The sequence below is a fragment of the Borostomias antarcticus genome, assembly GCF_949987555.1.
Source record: "Borostomias antarcticus genome assembly, chromosome: 25".
NCBI classification, from domain to species: Eukaryota; Metazoa; Chordata; class Actinopteri; order Stomiiformes; family Stomiidae; genus Borostomias; species Borostomias antarcticus.
The window spans coordinates 4,425,677-4,447,912 of NC_140258.1; the positions used below are offsets into that span (position 1 = coordinate 4,425,677).

The 22,236-nt window shown below is 42.5% G+C and overlaps 2 protein-coding genes across 2 annotated transcripts in view; one reads left to right on the plus strand and one right to left on the minus strand.

Moving 5' to 3' along the window:
* Positions 1-1,094, plus strand: part of cuedc2 (CUE domain containing 2) — a 3,994-nt gene extending 2,900 nt beyond the window's left edge. The window contains exons 8-9 of the mRNA XM_084458620.1: positions 356-416; positions 506-1,094. Of these exons, the coding sequence (XP_084314746.1) occupies positions 356-416; positions 506-652 (208 nt within the window). The 3' untranslated portion in view covers positions 653-1,094. The remainder of the gene's footprint in view (positions 1-355; positions 417-505) is intronic.
* A 7,487-nt stretch (positions 1,095-8,581) lies between these two features.
* On the minus strand, positions 8,582-19,624 carry hif1an (hypoxia inducible factor 1 subunit alpha inhibitor). Its single transcript, XM_084458563.1, has 8 exons — positions 19,302-19,624; positions 14,198-14,445; positions 13,607-13,755; positions 13,089-13,234; positions 12,159-12,265; positions 10,377-10,440; positions 10,188-10,298; positions 8,582-9,795 (listed from the first exon to the last, which is right to left on the minus strand). Exons 1-8 carry the CDS (start codon positions 19,467-19,469, stop codon positions 9,739-9,741), a joined length of 1,050 nt encoding a protein of 349 aa, XP_084314689.1. The 5' UTR covers positions 19,470-19,624; the 3' UTR covers positions 8,582-9,738.
* Between the last annotated feature and the right edge of the window lie 2,612 nt (positions 19,625-22,236).

Genomic DNA, 22,236 nt, shown 5'->3' on the forward strand with positions numbered 1-22,236 from the left:
AAGTGCTTAGGTGGGAGGATTGTTGTAGTAACAACAATTGTGTTGTGTTGTGGATTGTGTACTAACAACAGCATGTAGCAGGCACGTAGCTCGGGGGGAAATAGCTCGTAGCTATAGGTATGTGCTCATGCAGGCCCCTTGTCTGCTCCCAGCTGCCCTCGGTGGAAGGACGAAGGGATGGGTTAAGCGCAGAGAACATTAAATCCGCGACCCTAAATGCATGCGTGTGTGCGTACGCGTTTCTGTGTGTCGCCCATTGCACGTGTGTTGGGGTGTGCTGTATGAGAAATAAAGCCTTCTTCTTCACGTCTCCATGCTAGATTGTGATTGTTTTATGATTGGAATGCCGCCCCAGGTACATGCATGTGGACAGTGAGGATGATAAGAAAACTCACCGGCCCGTTGCTCCCAAAGAGGTAAGCGTCGGCTCCCGATAATCTGCCCACATCTCAGAAATCTAACCGTTTGCAGGACTAATTCAGACAATCTGATTTGATTTCCGCAGGCCCCCAAAAAGCTAGTCCGTTACCACAGCAACCAGGTGGTGACCACCAAAGGGGAGCGGTACCACATGGTCAAGAAGGAGGAGACGGAGGAGATGAAGAAGACTTACGTCAGCATCAAGCCTGCACGTAAATACCGATTCCATTGATGACTGGCAGCAGATGAGTTTATTGTTGTCTTTTTTAAGTATTGTCTGACATCGGGTCAAGATTTTATCCACTTTTTGATTGTTTTTAATTATTTGTTTTAATTTTCTATTTGCAAAGACAGGATTGACAGGCAGACAGGGAGGTACAGGTGGATGCAGGTTAACAACATGAAGAATATAGAAGTAGAGATATGTACTGTACATGGAGAAGATGACAGGTCGAATGAATGATTGTTGTAGGGAAGCAGCGTTGTGGAGTGAGTTTGGGCATGGAATTTCGATTTTCTCCACTTAAGGAAAAGTGTATTATGCTTCTTATTTTTTTAAATGTGTGACTATTTTCTGCCTTGTTTAAATACATGTCCTCTGCAGTGAGCCTCTGGCATCATTGCTTATGTCCATAGGTAAAATAACGTGTAAAATAACATGCCCATGAAACTTGAAATACCACTACACGTTATATTCGGTTAACACTTAATAACAACCCTTAATAAGCTATGTATAAACCATGTGTAGATCATTAAGGTTAAACAAGTGTTTTGTTAATGGTTATGAGTGATTAGCCTCATGCTAATGGATGATTAGTAAATATTTACGCTATAGCGATACTCCATTTAGTTTACACTTTCTCTTTTCACCATCTTTTTATTTTTTATTTATTAAACCTATTTATTTTACCAGGTAAGACATTAAGAACAGTTTCTTATTTAGAATGACGACCTGGCAAAAGGCACAGTCTTTTGAGGGGAAAGGGGTCGGGGAAAACAATCTCAGCAGGTCTGACTACAGTGAAGTTGAGAGTTGCAACCCTCAGTACTGTACTTTTAATACTTTGCTCAATGCACTGACAGGGTTCTTTCCATTGATCTGGCCATTATTTTAGTTCAACTAGCTCACTCAATTATTTTGATTGCTTATATTATAAGTCATAAGTTATAAGTCCTCCATCTTGAAATATACTTTCTGTCTATAATTGAAAGTGGAGGTTGCTCGTTCTGTGCTGAACCATACATGCAATATCAAGAGTTGCAAAACAGTTTTCAGTACTGTATGTTGTATACTTTGTTGAATGCACTGACAGGGTTGATCTGGCCATCATTTTAGTTCAACTAGCTCACTCAATTGTTTTGAATGCTTTTATTCACAAGTCCTCCATCTTGAAATATATTTTATGTGTAGAATTTAAAGTCACTACTACTGTGTTTGAATAATACAGATACAATGTGACCTCACAAGGTGGCTTTAACTCAATAGTTGAAAATCAATATTAAGTATTAAATTGCATGTTCTTTATTTTTTATATATAGATGTCTAGATTTTAAAGGATATGTTTCTGAATGTTAAGGTTGTATAGTGAAAGATCCATTTAGGTGCTCAGAGGGTTGGTTTAAATAAACAAAAGTCACCTTTTGAAGTTAAGGTGATGCAGATGACATGTTTATGTAGAGACAAATCAAATCAACAGCTTTAAAAAAATAAAATAAAAATAATTGTGCCCCCCCCCCAACTTTAACAAAGCTTGTGAGCCAATAACGAGGTATCATGTGTCAGGAGTCGTAATACTACGCTCACAAGCTTTTTTTTCTATATACATATGTTATCGATATCACCTTTAAACTAATCTCATGGATGTTTATAACTTGCATCACCACTCAGTTTGTATCATGTTCACCATTTCTGCTTTGCTCGTGAATTATGTTGGTGTCATTTTCAATTTATATAATTCATTGATTGTGAATTTAGATTTTTATTTAACCAGATATCTGCTATTTAGTCTTTAATAACCACTATAAAGTGAAATATAGATGCAGTTGTTTTGTTTGGTGGCATGATTATCACAGAATTCCTTTTTTGGATGGAGGAATGACACCCTCAAGTTGCTGTTGTCATAGATAAATGGGTATTCTGTATTTGGTTGCTGTTGTATGACCGTTTTGTCCATTATTATAGTAAAGGTAAATCTCCTCAATGGAATCTCATGCCTAGTTCTGCATTCACATTTCCCCCGTATTACCATATTTAAGCTTTGCTTTGAAAACAGAAAAAAGTTATCATTTGTTGTTGCTAAACTATTTTTAATAAATACTACACCTTTTTCTAGATGTGTTGTCCGTACTTAACTCCACACAAAAAGTTAATTTAATGTAACATTAGGTTCAACTGATAAAAGACAGAATTGTCAATTCGTTACACTCCGTTGAGATCTTCAGGTATCGATCAACTCCAGTGGAGTGGGCGGAGTCTGGACCCAGGCTAGGTTGCATTATAATGCAGTAGCAGTAGTTAGCATTCTGAAGTAGAAATGTAGGCTACAGTATGTTTCTTCAACATTCTCTTATTTAAATCATATCAACAAGAGTTTAAAGATTTTATTTCAAAGCCACTTGCACAACAAGATGTCATCTTTCAGCAGTCATTCATACCCAGCACACACCCAAACATGTGCAGGTCAGGAACTGAGAACAAGTATGCTATATTATGTCTTACAAAAAGACACCAACCAATGTACTGACCTAGACAAGTCTTCATGAAACCATGTCAAGGTGTTGCTTTCAAAGCTGCTTTGATGCAAATAAAAACCTGAAATGAAAATCCTTCTTCCAGCTGCTAGTGCAATGCCATAACAGGCACACTAGTACCAAGCATATACAGTACAGGTGCTAGGTTCAACAGATATACCAAGAGCAATCATACCTCTCAGACCTAACTGTAATAACAGTTGGTTTTACTGAAGAACTAGTAGTTAAATGCCATCTTAATATATAACCAACACACTCATAGATTAACAGTTAATATAAAACATGAGATAAGCACTGATGGCTGAAATGCTTTCTCTCCCATACCTAACAAACCAAAGGGCATTCCTTCCCAAAGGAGAATATATCTTCAGAGACACATTGCTTCAAAACAAAATTTAATTTGTGTACTTGCATACACACTGACACCATTTCCCCAACACTGCTAGGCCAGACCTTGAGCCAGACCAAGACCAGTCATCTCAGGCAAAATCCAGGTCTGGGACACAACATTTAATTGGTGGGATATTACATACAGACAGTACAGTATCTGGATCTGTTATTACTTTACTTTGGGGGCGGCTGTAGCTCAGTTGGTAGAGCGGGTCGTTCAATGATCGAAGGGTCAGTGGTTCGAATCCCAGCTCCGACTGTCCACATGTCGAAGTGTCCTTGAGCAAGACACCTAACCCCAAATTGCTCCCAATGTGCAGGTTAGCACCTTGCTGGGAGGTGGTAAACTGCGACTTGCTACTAGGAATGATTAAATAAAACACCGCATGAACTCGCACTTCCTCGTCGCAAATTCGGATATGTTTCTCAGCCCCCAGTTGCTCGAATGCACTAGATATAACTAGGTAACTGTGATATAATGGTATATAGATATAACTACTGTAGGTAACTGTGATATAATGGTATATAGCTGAATGCACACAGGTCGGAGGTAGGTATTTTGCCACTTGCGACTTGCCACCTCCGACCACAAACGAACTCACCATAAGTGCAGTCCATTTACCATTTAATGATAATGACAAATATGACATATTGGCAAAAACAACCAGTGTCAATGAGCTATTATGAGCTATCATTGAGCTATCATGTTAAGCCCTATTCCTGGCTTCCCTGGCATGTATCTGACTAGTACAGGTTAAAATATTTTTGTTTTGTGCAGTACTCGGCTCGTTGCTAGCTATGGGCACACTCATGGGGCACACTCGAAAAACTCTAAAAAGTATGATTCAGGAATTACATGGTTTATGCTTACCAAGCTCTGAAGTCGTCCTGTAAACACCATAGGTCCTTTCGCCTCTGCATTTCGAAACAACAGTAACTTGTAAACAGTACTAATTTCACCGAACATACAACAGCCATCCCTTCACGCTGTAAACCTCCGCGAAATTCATCCGAATCCGAATTCCACGGAGGTTTACAGCGATATTGACACAAAACTATGTAGGTCTACTGCACAAAACAGAAATATTTTAACCTGTACTATTCAGATACATGCCAGGGAAGCCACGAATAGGGCTAAACATGAAATTCAGTGTCCTTATCTTTTAAATATCTCCACAAATTCTAATCTCTTAAAGCAATACATAGCGTTTTCTCAGAACTGCGCCCCCACAGGCTCTGCGAGTAAGTGCACTGTCGTACTGTCGTAACTTTATCAGATTGTCATTTTTTTCTGGCCTCCTCTGTGATGTTTCGCTTCGGTTTTCTCACCTCCGCCATGATATCATTGAGCTATAAAGCCAAGCCCCCAGGATTCGAAATCTAAAGTGAAGGCCTATTGAACCGCGCCATCTTGGCTAGATTTGTAGTCATTTGGCTATTTCCGGTGACTTTTGACTTGCGCAGTTGAGCTTCTCTGGCCGACGCGCGTCCACGAAAAAGTTCACATTTATCTGAAATGTAGACGCACGTTCCCGGCTCTCTCGGCTCTCCCCGCTTTGATTTAGCAATGAAAACCGGCTTGCATATTAACCTGTTTTTGTCAAATATATCAATTGGAGAAATTATTTTTTCATCCAGGCATCTTAGTTTTAACAGGTTAAATATAACTGAACATGTTTCGTTTGCTAGTAGATGGTATTCATTCCGTTCGCGATAACGTTATTGCAGCCAGGCTAAATTCCTCCAGGGAGCCAGTGACCAGCGAGTTGAAGAGCTTCACTCCCCGCCAGCAGGAGCTTTGGCCGCGGCTACCGCATCTCGGATAACCCGCTGAGTTCGTGGCTGCTATTTCACATTCGCCCTTGATCAATCCCAATACCGATCCATGGTAATAATGAATCAATCGTTCAGATCAGATCGGCAGTGCTGCATGCATGTTACAACATCATTGTTAGCTTTATTAACATAACCATAGCCTACATTTATCTCTCTAACGTTAGGCTATCCATCTTACACCAGTCGGCCATTCGATAGCTGGAAGCGGTCAACGCCAACGTTGACTGAAAACACCCAAACTCAGTGTATCGTTTCATCTTCATGCTACACATCAACTCCTTTACATTGTATGTGAATAAATTCCTGTTATTCTAAAAATATCCCATTTCTGTCCATTCCTGGAAAAGGCTAATAATTGCTGTCAAATGATCACTCCAGTTTATCACCGTATCCCACTACCATTTCAACTATGCACAGGAGGTTGTCTTGTGGTCATTTTCATTAAAAAATGATTAGCCTGATCAGTTTGTTGTATGTATTAAGCCCTTTTTGAGCGGTATGCTTGTATTAATAGCTTATAGCTTGCCATACTCACCAACCTTGGGACCTCAGAAATAGGGAGCATTTCCAAACCAAATTGCGGGGGGGGGGGGCATTAAAAGCATTACAAATTAGACATTAAAAGCATTAAAACGAAATGTGAAACAGCATGACAACATACATATTCCTTGATTATTTGTATGCTGTGTTGTCCCGTCTGAGTTTGTCCTGTTCGTGATTAGTCTCGTGTTCCCACTCGATAGGCTTGCACCTTGACGTTGGTGAGTGGGCTTTAAACCAAGACGGGCCTTTGTGTATGTGTGTATGTATGTGGTTTGTGTTTTGTGTGTCATATTCTATTATTGAAATGTAATAACAGAAGCAGTGTGCCTCCTCTAATCCTCACAGCTCAAGCCATTTTTAGGAGACCAGTTCACACCTCAACCAGACCTGCTGCGGTTTAGGACCTGCTTTAAGCCCTTTTTTGTGGTGTCCGTTTTCTGTGTTCTGTGTCAAGTAAGCCAACCCACCTTCAATGCAGTGTAGCCTCCACATTTGAATGGTTACAGCAGTCTTGTCGTCTACAAGCAAGTCTCTGGCTTCGCATGGCAATTTATGTAGTATCATCCGAGTTCTACAAATGCTGTACTTTTTTGTACTGTAAGTAACCCCTCAATTATTCAATTTTACTGGGGAGCAGTGACCATAGCCTACTTGCCAACCCTCCTGACTTCCGCGGGAGATTCATAAATTTGAACTAGGTTGTGTAGTAGATAGGCTACAATAAATTAGGACAGATGCACATTTACTGAACAGCACAGACAAAAGTCGGACATTAAAAACAATTGCTCCATACACACATATATATATATATATATATAATGTTTCACATTTCGTTTTAATGCTTTTAATGTCTAATTTGTAATGCTTTTAATGCCCCCCCCCCCCGCAATTTGGTTTGGAAATGCTCCCTATTTCTGAGGTCCCAAGGTTGGTGAGTATGGCAAGCTATAAGCTATTAATACAAGCATACCGCTCAAAAAGGGCTTAATACATACAACAAACTGATCAGGCTAATCATTTTTTAATGAAAATGACCACAAGACAACCTCCTGTGCATAGTTGAAATGGTAGTGGGATACGGTGATAAACTGGAGTGATCATTTGACAGCAATTATTAGCCTTTTCCAGGAATGGACAGAAATGGGATATTTTTAGAATAACAGGAATTTATTCACATACAATGTAAAGGAGTTGATGTGTAGCATGAAGATGAAACGATACACTGAGTTTGGGTGTTTTCAGTCAACGTTGGCGTTGACCGCTTCCAGCTATCGAATGGCCGACTGGTGTAAGATGGATAGCCTAACGTTAGAGAGATAAATGTAGGCTATGGTTATGTTAATAAAGCTAACAATGATGTTGTAACATGCATGCAGCACTGCCGATCTGATCTGAACGATTGATTCATTATTACCATGGATCGGTATTGGGATTGATCAAGGGCGAATGTGAAATAGCAGCCACAAACTCAGCGGGTTATCCGAGATGCGGTAGCCGCGGCCAAAGCTCCTGCTGGCGGGGAGTGAAGCTCTTCAACTCGCTGGTCACTGGCTCCCTGGAGGAATTTAGCCTGGCTGCAATAACGTTATCGCGAACGGAATGAATACCTTCTACTAGCAAACGAAACATGTTCAGTTATATTTAACCTGTTAAAACTAAGATGCCTGGATGAAAAAATAATTTCTCCAATTGATATATTTGACAAAAACAGGTTAATATGCAAGCCGGTTTTCATTGCTAAATCAAAGCGGGGAGAGCCGAGAGAGCCGGGAACGTGCGTCTACATTTCAGATAAATGTGAACTTTTTCGTGGACGCGCGTCGGCCAGAGAAGCTCAACTGCGCAAGTCAAAAGTCACCGGAAGGCCAGAAAAGCACAACTGCGCAAGTCAAAAGTCACCGGAAATAGTCAAATGACTACAAATTTGCCAAGATGGCGCGGTTCAATAGGGCTTCATTGTTGATAGCGGCCAGTGAATGGAGTGGCTGTATCCAGTTCTATTAATACATCCATGTATAAAACGCATGATATCCATAGACGCCGGAATAGTTAGCTACTACTGTGTTGTTTAAGCACAACATTGCGCATGCGCACTTCGACTGAATGCTGCGTCCGGCGGCGCGAGCCTTTATATCCTTTTTATTAAAAGGTAATAAATGTCAATGTATTATCTTTCTGAGTAGACTGTTTGGACGATTCAGCTTACTTTTAGTAAATCCAATTGGAGAATTAGCACCAGACATGTTTGTAAAGGTCCAAATATCGCGATGTATTGCTTTAACAATAGCAATAGGGGATTGTACATAAGTGCATTCCATAGGGATGTTATTTAACAGTCTACAATCTCTGTAAATTTACAAACAACTCAAATGTCTAAATTGCCAAAGATTTGTAAATGTTGTTATGTAAAATTCAGATCTAGATATAATGTAGAGAGCATAACGTTAGCCACGTTTAGTAGAATGGAGTGACTCACTGCCTGTAGCTGTCAACAACAGCAGACCGTATGACTGGAAACCAAAGCACAATATGCAAGAGTGACCTGGAACAAGACATGCATGGGGTAAAACACCATTTAATTTAATTATGTAGCTGTTAAATGGGAGCTTCAAGCACCAGGCTGGACAATACTGCCAGTGGAGCATGCTCTAAGATAAACCAGTCATCTACCAGTGGTCATGTTATATCCAAAGCTCTGTCCATATCCCCCTTTACCATATATATTACCACTAGCTAGCATGTGCAATGCAATGTGCTTAGCATTAAATACAGTACAGTATTACCATGAATTAACAAGGTTTTTAGAGTAAATCTTGTGAGATATTATTTTTCAGGGTTATTACTCCAAGTCAGTTGTCTGTCCTAAATACAATGTGTGGTTGAGATTGAAATATTTGCGTTAGTACTTTCAAGTCCTGCCTGGGGGAGGGGGGGGGGTACCATTTAGAGTAATACACTGTCACTTTGTATTTAGCAAATCAATACAACTCAGCAATGATCAACACAAACAGATGTTACTTAAATCAAAACATTCAATTAAAATCAAACCAACACGTTTCTTCGGTGTTTGTTGGGGGGATACATTTCCCAAACAAGTCGTACAACAAATGCAAAACTTAAATAGATTGATCAGCCAAATAAAACGGAAATAACTGTCATCTTTACATCTGTGTGAGGCCAAACAAATGACTACTTTTCAGCTTAAAATTATACAACAAACGGTAGCGGGTATTCCACATTATAGCTCAAGTGTGTACTGACAGGCAGGGAGTAGGTCTATATATTCATTCTAGTTGGATGTGCCAACCCACCAAACACACCCATTAGTGGTAGAAAGTGCTTGAAAGAGAAGTTGCCCCAAACCATGGATCAAGGATCAGCTTATACTGTATCTACTTCCAAAGCCAACATTGACCATTAACAGACTTAATACCTGCACCAGTGATCTGGGTAACTACTCTAGTTGAGGTGCTTTAGGCTGTTTGGGTGGCAATTGTTTGGTGACATCACTGCTGTGGGGATAACCTCACTCCCAATAAAAGCATCCTGACTCTTCTGAGAATGTGTATTTAATACCCAGTACGCATTCCCAGCATAAGGACACTCCGTGAGTCACTACTGTCTTTCCTCTAATCTCCAATAAGCAGTAACCAGCCAAATCAAAGCAGTATGGAAGATTTGCAGTCTTTCAAAGGTGACCCAATATTGCCATGCAGTGGTAGCTCCACAGTCCAGGTCTGTGTACACACACACAAACACACATTCAACAGCAGTATGGCAACTGTTTTCAAAAGGAGACTAGCTGAATCCCTGGTCGTATCGCCCCTCCATCATCATGTGTAGCAAAGGACCCACCTGCCGATCATAAATAAACACCCTCATTAGACCTTTATTAAGACACAGTATAAAGACACTTACTGATGTTAGCTGATACTGTATTTGAACATTCTCCTCTAGTGCCCTCGTCTTTGTACCACATATCCCCCATCACTGTACTAAATCAGGTAAGCCATAAATATTCCCTCTTAATTGGGTTGCATTGAGGGTCAGCTTGCCACTGGGATGCCATGCGTGTAGCTATTCCCAAAAGATGGCCTAAAAATGGAGGAGCCATGGAATCCAACTCCTAGAGATGTTCTAGAAATGGAAGAGAGCATGTTCTACTTACAGCGTCCCCGTATAACAACAGTAGTATTTATTACTTTATTTATTTATTTAGTATATATATAAGTACTGTAAATGCTTACTTCTTGTGGGTCTCCTAGGGCCTCCCCCAGCATCTTCTCGATGTTCCTCATGATGGCCACCTTCTGGTGGGATCTAAGAGGGTACTCTATCCTCTTGGGCGTGGGGGCACCCTGGAGGAATTACAAATCAGCAAAGTGAGAATGAAGACCAATACAGAACACTTACACTTATGAATGCGGTGTGCTCACCTTGTACCAGAAGTTAACCGTGATCGTCACTCCGCCACTCAATAGGGATTCAATGTGATGCCACCTGAAATAAAAAATAAAAATAAAACATTCAGTTTCTCTCCAAGCAAGGTTTTATTTGTACAGTAATGCCCCAGGCAACAGCCGACAAAGCAGAATCTCTGGCCACAGTCGGAGTTGAAATATACCTCAACAGTAGCAGCGAGGAAGACACAGAGAGAGAGAGAGAGAGAGAGAGAAAGAGTGTGTGTGTGTGTATATATGTGTGTGCGCGTGTGTGAGAGCCAGCAGAGTAGACGTAAGCCTACAGGCAGCCTGGGGTAGAGGGGGCTGGAGGAGTTTGTAGCATTAAACAGCTGCTTGGCATTATTTCTCCCTCCACTGGCTTCAGCAGAGGGGAGCCGGTGGCGTGGAAAAGAAAGTTCTGGCTCGGCTCCTGCAGTGAGGCATGCTGGGATATGGCAGTTGGTCCTGGCAGGCAGCCGGAGGTCTGTCGGTCATGTCGGGCCACGGTCTAGCGAGTTAGGTTTCACCTTAGTCACGGTGGAACTACTGCTCTCTAGCATTTATGTGCGGAGAGGACAGGGGCGCGTTTCAAAACCATCGTATCGCTACGTTCATCGTGAGATATGTCATAAGCTCTCCCTCTAGGTGGCGCATCGTTTCCCAGAGCCTTCTTAGACTAAGGTATACCTTGGCTAAGGAGGCTCTGGGAAAAAGTGTGTCCGAAGGTACATGGTAAATTGAGCTTAGGATGTACCTTCTGAAGGCTCTCCCTTGAGCTGACGCGCTGTTTCCCAGACGCTTCTTAGCTAAGGTATACCTTACTTAAGGGATACTTTCCTAAGGGCGGTCTGAGCCCATCGTTAGCTGTCCCTTAGCGAGGCGCTCCGTGCTTTGTGTATACATCATGGCTGCATTACAACAATATTGTGTTTAATTCATAGGTAGCATATCCTGTCGTGTGGGAAATTTCAAAGTGCCTACCTGACAGGATATCTACCCATGAATTGAACATAACATAATGGTAGGTCATCCTGAGGCAGTAGACTCTATAACAACTTTTCAGAACACCGGTTGAACAAAATCAGTCACCCATTTACCTATCATAATCATCATCATCAGCTATCATCATTATCGTTTTTTTCCTGGGCTTTCAAGAAGTCCCAGACTAGGATTATAGGTCCCAAAAATGTTCTTTATTTTATATTTTGTAGACTATAATGTATGAATTGGAACTATCACATGGTCTTGCCTTGACTCTTAAATAGATTAGCAGATGTGCTTTAGTAGACTACCTTTTTGTTAATATTAAATTGGGGTAAAATCAAAATGATTATGAGAATGCTTGAAAACATCATCAACAAGGGACAGCTCCACTAACGATGTACCTTACAATGCATCTTAAGATGCCCACTAAGGGTTAGTCTGGGAAACACTCGTAGGAAAAACTGTCCCTTCGCCAAGATCCCTAGCTAAGGAACCTGGGTAGGACAGATCCCTAGCTAAGGAACCTGGGTAGGACAGATCCCTAGCTAAGGAACCTGGGTAGGACAGATCCCTAGCTAAGGAACCTGGGTAGGACAGATCCCTAGCTAAGGAACCTGGGTAGGACAGATCCCTAGCTAAGGAACCTGGGTAGGACAGATCCCTAGCTAAGGAACCTGTCTGGTGGCATTAAGTCCATACAAATGATCAAATGACATACAAAATGTCACATGATTTCATCATTAATGAACAGTCACACTATCTCTCAGTGGAACACTCAAAAGCACTTCTTACCAGTACATGGGGATGTAGAGCACCTCTCCCGGGCCCACCACAGTCTCATAGCCCACCACCTTTTTGAAATTGGGAAACCTTCCATAATCAGGGTTCTCAAAATCAACCTACAAATGTCAAAAGCAAACTTGCCGTTAGATAAACATAGCTCAGCTCCATCTCTTCACTTGAGAAAAGTGAGTTATATTTTTAGCTTAAAGTCGCACTGAAACAGACGTTTGAGATCATCTAACTTCCATAATTTCACGTATTTCCGACACAAACAAGCTATGAGGGTGGGACATATGTTTAGAGGAATTTGATTGGAACATTGACAAGTGGACGGGTTTTAAGAACTTTAGACAGATTCGATAGGATAGCGTTGATTGACGGCTGGATGTCTGAGATTATTGGCCTAAAATCGAAGGTACCTGTTGTCGTCATTGCACGTGACCTACCGTTTTCCAGGAAGTAAAAAATTATATACTTTGATATAAGATTACTACAAAAGTAGAATTTTGCAATTTTTTGGGCATACATCGTTGAATAGGTGAACACTATGACCAATTATGTGAACCAAAATGGGACAGAATGCTTTTTTCATTTCAGTGCGACTTTAAGTTGATGATAATTGCAACAATTACTACAGGTATTACTGAATATTATGCTATGTCATTTAAGTCAAGTGGATGAAGTACTACCCTGACCTTTCCTCTTAAGCACCTATTTATTTGCATTTAGCTGTTCTTGTACTTTGCCACTATATTAAGTTCTTAGTCACTTGTTTGGAATGAAGATACACTTGTATAGAAGTACATCTGACTACAAGCACTTTAAGTTGCTTCAGATACAAGCGTCTGCTAAATGACTGATGTAACGTAAGTGGCTAATCCCCCATTCTGTACAGTATTTCAGGGCGGTGTTTGCTGTTCTCTGACGGGATAGGCTTACCTGGCTCTGTCTGTCACAGGGGTGATGGACAGGAAAGGGGTAAAGACACCCAAACTGGTCAGGGGGAAACAGGATGCACCTTTTGTGCCCTTTGATCTGGGCAAAGAAGTTCTGCTGCTCGTCGTAGTGAGCGGGCGTCACGTTGCCTGCCACGAGGGGAAGGACACCAAAAACAAAGAGTGTGGCGTTACTCTCACCTCCCCATCCCCGGCGCATCACTCCAACAAACCATTCCTTCACTCTGAGATTCAACATCTGTTTTAATGGCCATGTACAGTATATGGTACACACACACTAGGAGTTTGTCTAGGGTAAAGGCATACGCTGTTGCAGACGACACAGGACAGGGTGCAGGACAGGACAGTTCAAGACGTGACAGTGCAAATGCAATACAAAAAAGGGCAAATACAAAATACAGTGCAATACACCAAAATATGATATACTGTTAAAAAAAACGGGGGCACAGTTGCAATGACAACATGACACTGACAAACAGCTGATGATGCACAGTCCCATACCCTCCATGCCTATGAGCAGCAGGTTGGAGGTCAGCTGTCCCCAGCTGCGCTTGGCTTGCTGACTGTTGATCCAGTTCCAGTTGAAGCCCAGGAAGTCCTCCACAATCCTCCTCCCCACCGTGTCGTTCAGTGTCTGCTGCAGGTACACCCTGGCAGAGTGCACACACAGACATTCAAACTAGTTAAGCATACTATAGCCTAAAGCACATTTTGCATTACAGAATGAGCATTTCCAGTCAACAACCATGCATTTCTTTCTAAACAGACAGGGTAATGCACATGTGGATCTACGTGGATATGATCTGTAATGGGTGTGGGCAGAGCTCAGTAAGTGATATGAGTGAGTGACTAGGCAATGTGAGGTTGGACTCCAGTTGTTCCCCAAATCCTCCTCTATAAATTAGAAGTCATTCTGCTGCTCACTTCCTTTCCTTCATCCCTGTCCATTACTTAGCACACAAAGGACAAACACCTCAATTAAATTATACCCCCCAAATGAAAAAGCAATATAATAATCTTGAATAAATTCATAACAGATGAGTTTGGTTCATACATCAACAGCAACAGTTTACAACAACAACAACAGTTTACCTCTCTCCTCCTAGTTCCTCCAATCTACGCATTTTGTCCACAAATTCTGGGAATTTCATTTCCGTTCGTCGAGACTTGGGGACAAAATTCTCAAAGTTGGCCATTTTCTTCTCGTCATAGTATAGGAATTTGTGGTTTTCAGCGGTGTAAACTGAGAAGTCTCCACTCCCAATGTTTTCCTGAAGGTAGCACAGGTCCCACTTCAGGGCCGGACACACTAGATCTGTGTCTGTCAGAATCACAGGCTCCTAAAAACAGAAAAATGATATGCTTCATGTGGATGCACTTCCCCTCATGCTAATGAACGCACAACTGTACTGCAAGTATAGTAATTTGACCCATGAATAGGATGTTTTGTTTTACTCATGAATCAAAGGGTAAGACTTATAATTCCCGTTGTAGTAAATATGGGTACCTTTACGGGAAAAGACTTGTTTTTGCTCGTAGTAAATAAAGACAACTGTTTTTAATAATTGGAAGCGCCTGAGTATGAGCAGGTCGTTTGCTGGCAAGGCAGCGGGTTGATGGTCTCTGGACTCCAGTGCTACGTGACTGAAGGGACGTGTGCTATGAGCGGGGCTGCCGCTCCTACTGCCGCTCCTACTGCCGCTCCTACTGCCGCTCCTACTGCCGCACCGCTCAGCGCACTTTGCGGTTTCATTCAAAAGTGCTCGTGAACAGGGCGGAAGCAAACAATCAAATACCCCAGGGTTGACTTCAAACAAATACCCCAGGGTTGACTTCAAACAAATACCCCAGGGTTGACTTCAAACAAATACCCCAGGGTTGACTTCAAACAAATACCCCAGGGTTGACTTCAAACAAATACCCCAGGGTTGACTTCAAACAAATACCCCAGGGTTGACTTCAAACAAATACCCCAGGGTTGACTTCAAACAAATACCCCAGGGTTGACTTCAAACAAATACCCCAGGGTTGACTTCAAACAAATACCCCAGGGTTGACTTCAAACAAATACCCCAGGGTTGACTTCAAACAAACAAATACCCCAGGGTTGACTTCAAACAAACAAATACCCCAGGGTTGACTTCAAACAAATACCCCAGGATTGACTTCAAACAAATACCCCAGGGTTGACTTCAAACAAACAAATACCCCAGGGTTGACTTCAAACAAACAAATACCCCAGGGTTGACTTCAAACAAACAAATACCCCAGGGTTGACTTCAAACAAATACCCCAGGGTTGACTTCAAACAAATACCCCAGGGTTGACTTCAAACAAACAAATACCCCAGGGTTGACTTCAAACAAACAAATACCCCAGTGTTGACTTCAAACAAACAAATACCCCAGGGTTGACTTCAAACAAACAAATACCCCAGGGTTGACTTCAAACAAACAAATACCCCAGGGTTGACTTCAAACAAACAAATACCCCAGGGTTGACTTCAAACAAACAAATACCCCAGGGTTGACTTCAAACAGCGCAACGCATACTCGGTCAGTTGTGTACTATATCAGACGGTAGCCTAGTAAGCATACTAGTTGTGAGTTCTAAATAGCGCAGCCAAACTACCGCGACTGCAAAACGCATTATGCGTGCATTCATTTGAAGGGCAAACACGGCGACTTTATCGCTATATCAGGCGAGTTTGTATTCTCCTTGGCAACTTAATTAGTCAAAAGCGACTAGCGACAAATCTACCGAGTTTTTCTGGTCATTTGGGGAATGATTGTGTTGACAAAGCTCTGCAAAAGCAACATATCTCGTCCCGTGGTTCACGTTACAACTGAGCTCCAGAGCCGAGTATGATGCTGCCGTCTCCTCCTGACCACTCACTCACTCGGTCAGTCTGACCAGATAACAGCCCCGCAGCACATAGTGTGTATAGGTCTACATCCATTAGGCCACTACATAGGCCTCTGTAAAAAAAGAAAGGGAAAAAAATAACGTTATAGTTATATGGCAATGTAACTATAACGTATGGTATGTAAACTACCTGGCCAGCCTTTTCAATTAATTTTGCCTCTTTAAGAAGTGAATATTATGCTAATTAGTAGGCCTAGTTTATTAGGTCATCTAGCTACTTTTGGGAGAGCCAACAGCTAGGCTACTTCTGACAGAGGAGTTGGCAACACTGGAGGGAGGAGGAGGTGCCGCAGGCAGCACATTGCTGACAAACAGCCACAACAACACATCCTTCCTCCTGCGGTCCTGCATTGAACATCCAACCTAGCCTCGTCCATCACAAAGCCTTTCGAGTTCATTGCTAGTTCACGTCAGGTCAGTACAGCCTACGATACTGCGATGTCCATTTCACCACGCCTCACAGGGCCTACATTCACAGGCCTACATTCACAGGGCCTACATTCACAGGGCCTACATTCACAGGGCCTACATGTACAAATGTGGACAAGGATATGTCTCTTTAGGGAAAACGGTGGGTAACTGGGTCGCAATTTGCAGGGCTAATGGCAACTGGAAATTCATATTTAATTTAATCATGTCCATGAAAACATGCAATTATTAAGACTAATAATAGCCTGATAATACATTAATAATAAGTTACAATACTATTGATGGCATGACTAAAATGTATTTAATGAAGTTGTGCATGCAGTTGCTTAATATAAATAAGAAGAAGAAGAAGAATTAATTTTATTTCTAAAGCACTTTCATTGTCATTGAATCAGTTGTATTATCCAGGTTGTTGTTTTTTTACACATAGCCTACTAGGAATTTGTTTTGGTCAATTGTTAGGTGCCAACATTAGGTAGGGTGCAGGGACAAGACGGGACAGTGCAAAGACAGGGCAGTGCAAATGAGCAGTGAAAAATACAATATACAATATGGTGTGCGATGAGTATATACAGTATGTGTACAGACTATTTTGTGTGCAATGTTTTTATATGGGGTCAAGACAATGAAACCTAGCAAGACAAGGAGATGACTGGACTTTAGGAGAGGGAGAAAAAGCCACCCGCCCCATTATCATCAATCAGGGGGAAGTGGAGAGGGTGAGGATGCAGATCTCTGATGACCTGTCCTGGACACACAGCACAGAGGCCATCCTAAAGAAGGCACAATAACGCCTCTACTTTCTAAGGTGTCTGTGGAGATGGAGCATGAGCACACAAACACTTTTGAACTTCTACCGCAGCGTCATGGAGAGAATCCTGACTGGAGGCCTCACAGCCTGGTACGGCAACACCCCCGCCCACGACAGGTATACCACCCATAGGGTAGTGAAGACAGTGCAGAAGATCATCGGTGTGGAGCTCCCACCCATCAAGGATCTCTACAACCAATGCTGCCGCAAGAAGGCCATCTCCATCACAAAAGACACCAACCACCCCCACTACCACCTGTTCTCACCATCTCGTCGGAGAGACGGAAGATGGCTGAGCATCAGGACCAGAAAGGAGAGGTTCCATAACAGCTTCTTTCCCACAAGCTCAACAGCCAACAGCTGCAGTAGACTGACAGTGAAGACACCCCCCCCCCACCCCACAACCCATTATCCCCCCAACCCCCACCCCTCTGCCTGGACAGTTAACCCTCCCCCGCGACTGTTCTGTTCTGATGGACCGGCCTCTCAATCCCACTCCCCTGCCCCCTCCGAACGCCCATTTGGCCTACCACCACCACCCCACTCCCCCTGGACCAACAAATGATCTCTTGACACTTAGAGCACCTTGCACTTCGTCTATACAAAAGATTTTAGATTCCTTTTCGTCACATGTAATGTACGGTGTGCAGTCATAGTGGAATGTTGCTGCTAGCTCCAAGATTATGCTTGATACAGATCAACTATAATACTCTATTCCAAATTACAAGTTACAAATTTACAAATGACATTACAAAGCTTACAAATTAACACTAATAACACATAAGTACTCTTTCTATACAGTATAAGATGGATTATGTACATGCTATAGGATATGAATAAATAATAAATAAATAAATAACCCGGGGGGTTGTAGACAAGGCCTCCTGCTCCTCTGTGTATAGTGGCACTATACATTAGGTAGAGTCATTCAGGAGCCGGATGGCTTGCGGAAAGAAGCTCTTCCTGTGTCTCTCCATGCTCGCCCTGTGTGTGCGATATATTTTCCCTGACCATAGCAGAGAGAACAGTCCGTTGCCTGGGTGGCTGGGGTCTCTCAGGATCCTGTTGGCCTCGGTCTTGCATCTTTTGGAGCAGGTGTGTTCAAGGTGGGGGAGTGGCCCCTCCAGGGTCCGTTTAGCTTACCGTACCACTCTCTGTAGGGCCTTGCGATCCTGAGAGCTGCTGTTCCCATGCCAGGTGGTATGACTTCACCTCAGCGTTCCCAACGCCCTGTCAGGCTCTTCTTTTTGCGATTGAAAATAGTGCGTTCTGAAATCAGAGCAAATTCTCAGAGCGCTGGTGAATATTGCTTGTTGCCGGTGAATTATCGAGAAATTCACCAGAACGCGTGATTGTCATATCAGATTTGAGTATTTCAGAGAGACTTGTAGTGTAATAATGGGTGGAAGGTTATCCTGAGGAGGTAGGCCAACTCTTAAGAACACCAGCTTGTATGTGGCTGCTAGTGGGGCGGCTGTAGCTCAGGAGGTAGAGCGGGTCGGCGGTTCGAATCCCGGCTCCTCCTGTCCACATGTCGAAGTGTCCTTGGGCAAGAAACCGAACCCCAAATTAAATGACTCCCAATGAGCAGACGAGCACCTCGCATGGCAGCTGCTGCCATTGGTGTGTGAATGGGTGAATGACCATTTACCATAGTCTAGTAACAATGTTCGAGACCCGATCAACTTTCGCTTTCACACAGGCATACATTCACATAGCTTGAAGATGAACCATTTCTAATTCGATTTTAAGAATCTATTTTGTCCCACGATAAACTAGAAAGCTAGTAGCCTACCAGAATCGATCAGAAACTCGAAATAAACGTTTTGGGCTAGTGCTAACGTTAACTAGCTAGTTTATTAATGCTACTCGGTTTCTTAGATGCTAGCATTCTTTGCCAGGTTTGCAATGACATTTTTTGAATGCATCCCTTTCCCGTCCATAATAACGTGTTAGTTTATCCCCAGCGAGGGTCGGCTGGGTCGCTGTTGCCATTCTACAAGAACAGTGCGGGAATGATTAAATGTTTACCTCGTTGTTTATGAGTATCTCAGCTCTGGGGTCCGTATGGGATAGTCTTGGTATTGGTTTGGTTTGGAAGTGATACTTTCTTAGCTGAGCCTCATCCCAGTCCATGCCCACCTCCGAGACAGAGGCACCGCCTAGGGTGGACGGATCGGTCTCCACTACTGCTGACATGTCCCTCTATCGAAGATTGCCTGCAGCAAAGCTGTCCTCTTGAGAAAGCAAACTGACTCCTGTTAGGAATCTAGAGACTCACTCACCACATCATTTTACCCACGACCATTCCTTCATGATGCGATACATAAAGCGAAACCAGCTACAGCACTTCCAACTCCTACCAACAGCACCTTCTAACATCCCAGAAATGTGTAAACACAGCGATGACAGCAAAAGACAAACGACTAACTCCGATTTGTCAGGGAAACACTTGCAAGTTTAGGCACAGCGACATCTAGAGTCGTGGTGGTTGAATACACGGGTTTGTGAAGTAGTTCTGCTTATACACCAGCAGATGGACTCAGTGCTCCAAATCATGCATGTCTATCTGTCTACCTGTCTGTCTACCTGTCTGTCTACCTGTTTGTCTGTCTGTCTGCCCCCCCCCCCCTCTCTCTCCAATCACTATTCATGGACCTGCGGTGTAACTTTCTTTTTCACACATCTTTCAAGGGTACAAGTTGGCCTATGTAGGCCTACTATTCAGCAGAGACAGAGCAATATTGCAAGGCCTTTTTGGTCATTCCCAGTCGTTGGAACCCTCTTACGACCAACCTGTGTGTGTGTCCTAGGCTGCCAAATATGAATACAAGTAGTCTGCATGACCCTCGCTCTGAGATGGTATTCAGGAGAGGTTGGTACTTAATGACCTTGGTCATGAAGGTTTCCTCTAGGCTAGGGTCAAATGTGCAGGCTACCCCCAGAAACACACACACACACACACAGATAGAGAAAAGGAGGGGGGCAGTGAGAGGGGAAAAATAAACTTTTGAAAAACTCTGTCAATATTTAAACATAGCTAACAGTAACCCTACATTGCTTCATTGATCACTAAACTGTAGGCTCACACTTCAGAGATAGAGCACGCGTGCAGCACACCGTACCTTGTTCAGTGGACTGACCACTTGGATCAGGGTTTCTGTGAATCTGGAAACTTTGGTCAGGCACCTTTTGTTCTCTACTTAATCGCTCACATTTGCAAGGGCAGAACATTGCTTTGATGTAGATATGTACTATAGGGTACCATAACTGTGTCTCAAACTACCCCCCCCCCCATCTATTCTTTGCAACGTCAAACACACTTCACATTTTTGGTGGTTACATCACAATAGGTCACTGGATGGTACCCTAGCAAGCACATGTAAGGATGTACAATTGATGTTAGTGCAGTGTATTTCAAATCAATCAATCAATCAATCAAAGCTTTATTTGTATAGCACATTTCATACCCAGAGGCAACACAATGCGCTTTAGAGAGAAAAAGGGAGGTGGGCATACGACCCACTCTTTACATAATCCAGAGGGAAGCAGTAAAACAGTAATCACCCGGGGGCCAGATAAGTGAGCTGTAAAAATTATTCCCTGACCCCTCTCAACAAATCACAATCAAACGCACAATCTTGTTGTGGAACAGGACTTCAAGGAGGCCAAAAACGTTGAATCATCAATTTATTGAGCAAGCCTTTTACACGGGGTCAAATCTTCAGCATTACTACTTTCTCTTACGAGGTGGCGAGCTTATATCCTGGCTTCAGACCAGGAATCACATGACAAACAAATTAGCATACAAGGAATACAAACATGGTCACAAACGGTCAACTGATGTTCTGCCCACCTCGGACGTGGGGCTATTTTTGGGTGTTCCTGTGTCCTCCTAGGATCACGTTACAAACTGTAGGCTCACTGACTTCCAAGACAAACATCTACTATCTTTATTGACTCAGGGACAAAGGAATGCTGACTCAGGACATCTGCTTTGCTCACATGTTAAACTCCTTAAGTTAACAGTTCCTAGTTTGGTTTGTTCCTTATTCTTAAAATGCTACGCTGAATAAGGTGTGTGAGGTAGGCTAACAGAATTCCTTTACCCATTCCCCGTAGCCTTCTAGCCATTTCAATTTGATGTATTCCAACACTGGAATGACTGGTGGGCCCCGAGGATATGAGTCGAGAAAAAGGCTAGAACACATGAAGGTTGTTAAGAATTATAGTGCAATACAATAAAGCTGCAATGGACCTCGTATTAAGAGAATATACCACGTTTCTTCATATTCTGATTTTATTTTGTTACCTTTGCATTTCATTGTATGGTATTGTGTTGTATTGTATTGTGGGGCTTGCCTCTAATTTGTTGACCTGCCATGGGACTACAGATGAAAATTAGGTCAGTAGTTAACTCTGGCACATTTACATTGATGTGGGAACAGAAATGTTGATAGATGTGCACAGTCATTTTTAAATAAGTACTATAAAAAATAAAATAAGAGCCAGTAGGTTTGCATCTACAAGGAATTTGCCTTAGTCTATTGGTGCATGACAATAATTATTATAATTATTATAATTATTATAATAAACATTGTGTAAGAACAAGATAGGATAGTGCAAAATACAATACCAAAGTGATATAAAACAATACAGTGCAACCCAAAAAAATCTACAAGCTAGACAGTGTTGGTGGGGGTCACTTGCTTTGTTGATGATTCCAGTTGCAGTCTTAAAGAAACCATTTTTGTGCCTAGAGGTTTTGGTCCTGATGGACCGCAGCCTCTGACCGGATAGAAGTGGTTCAAAGAGTTTGTGATAAGGGTGGGAAGGGTCAGCCACGATTCTTGCCCTTCAGGGCCCTGGAGGCGTGCAGTTCCTGGAGGGATGACAGATTGCAGCCAATCACCCTCTCAGCAGAGCAGATGACACGCTGCAGTCTGTCCTTGTCCTCAGGCTGTGG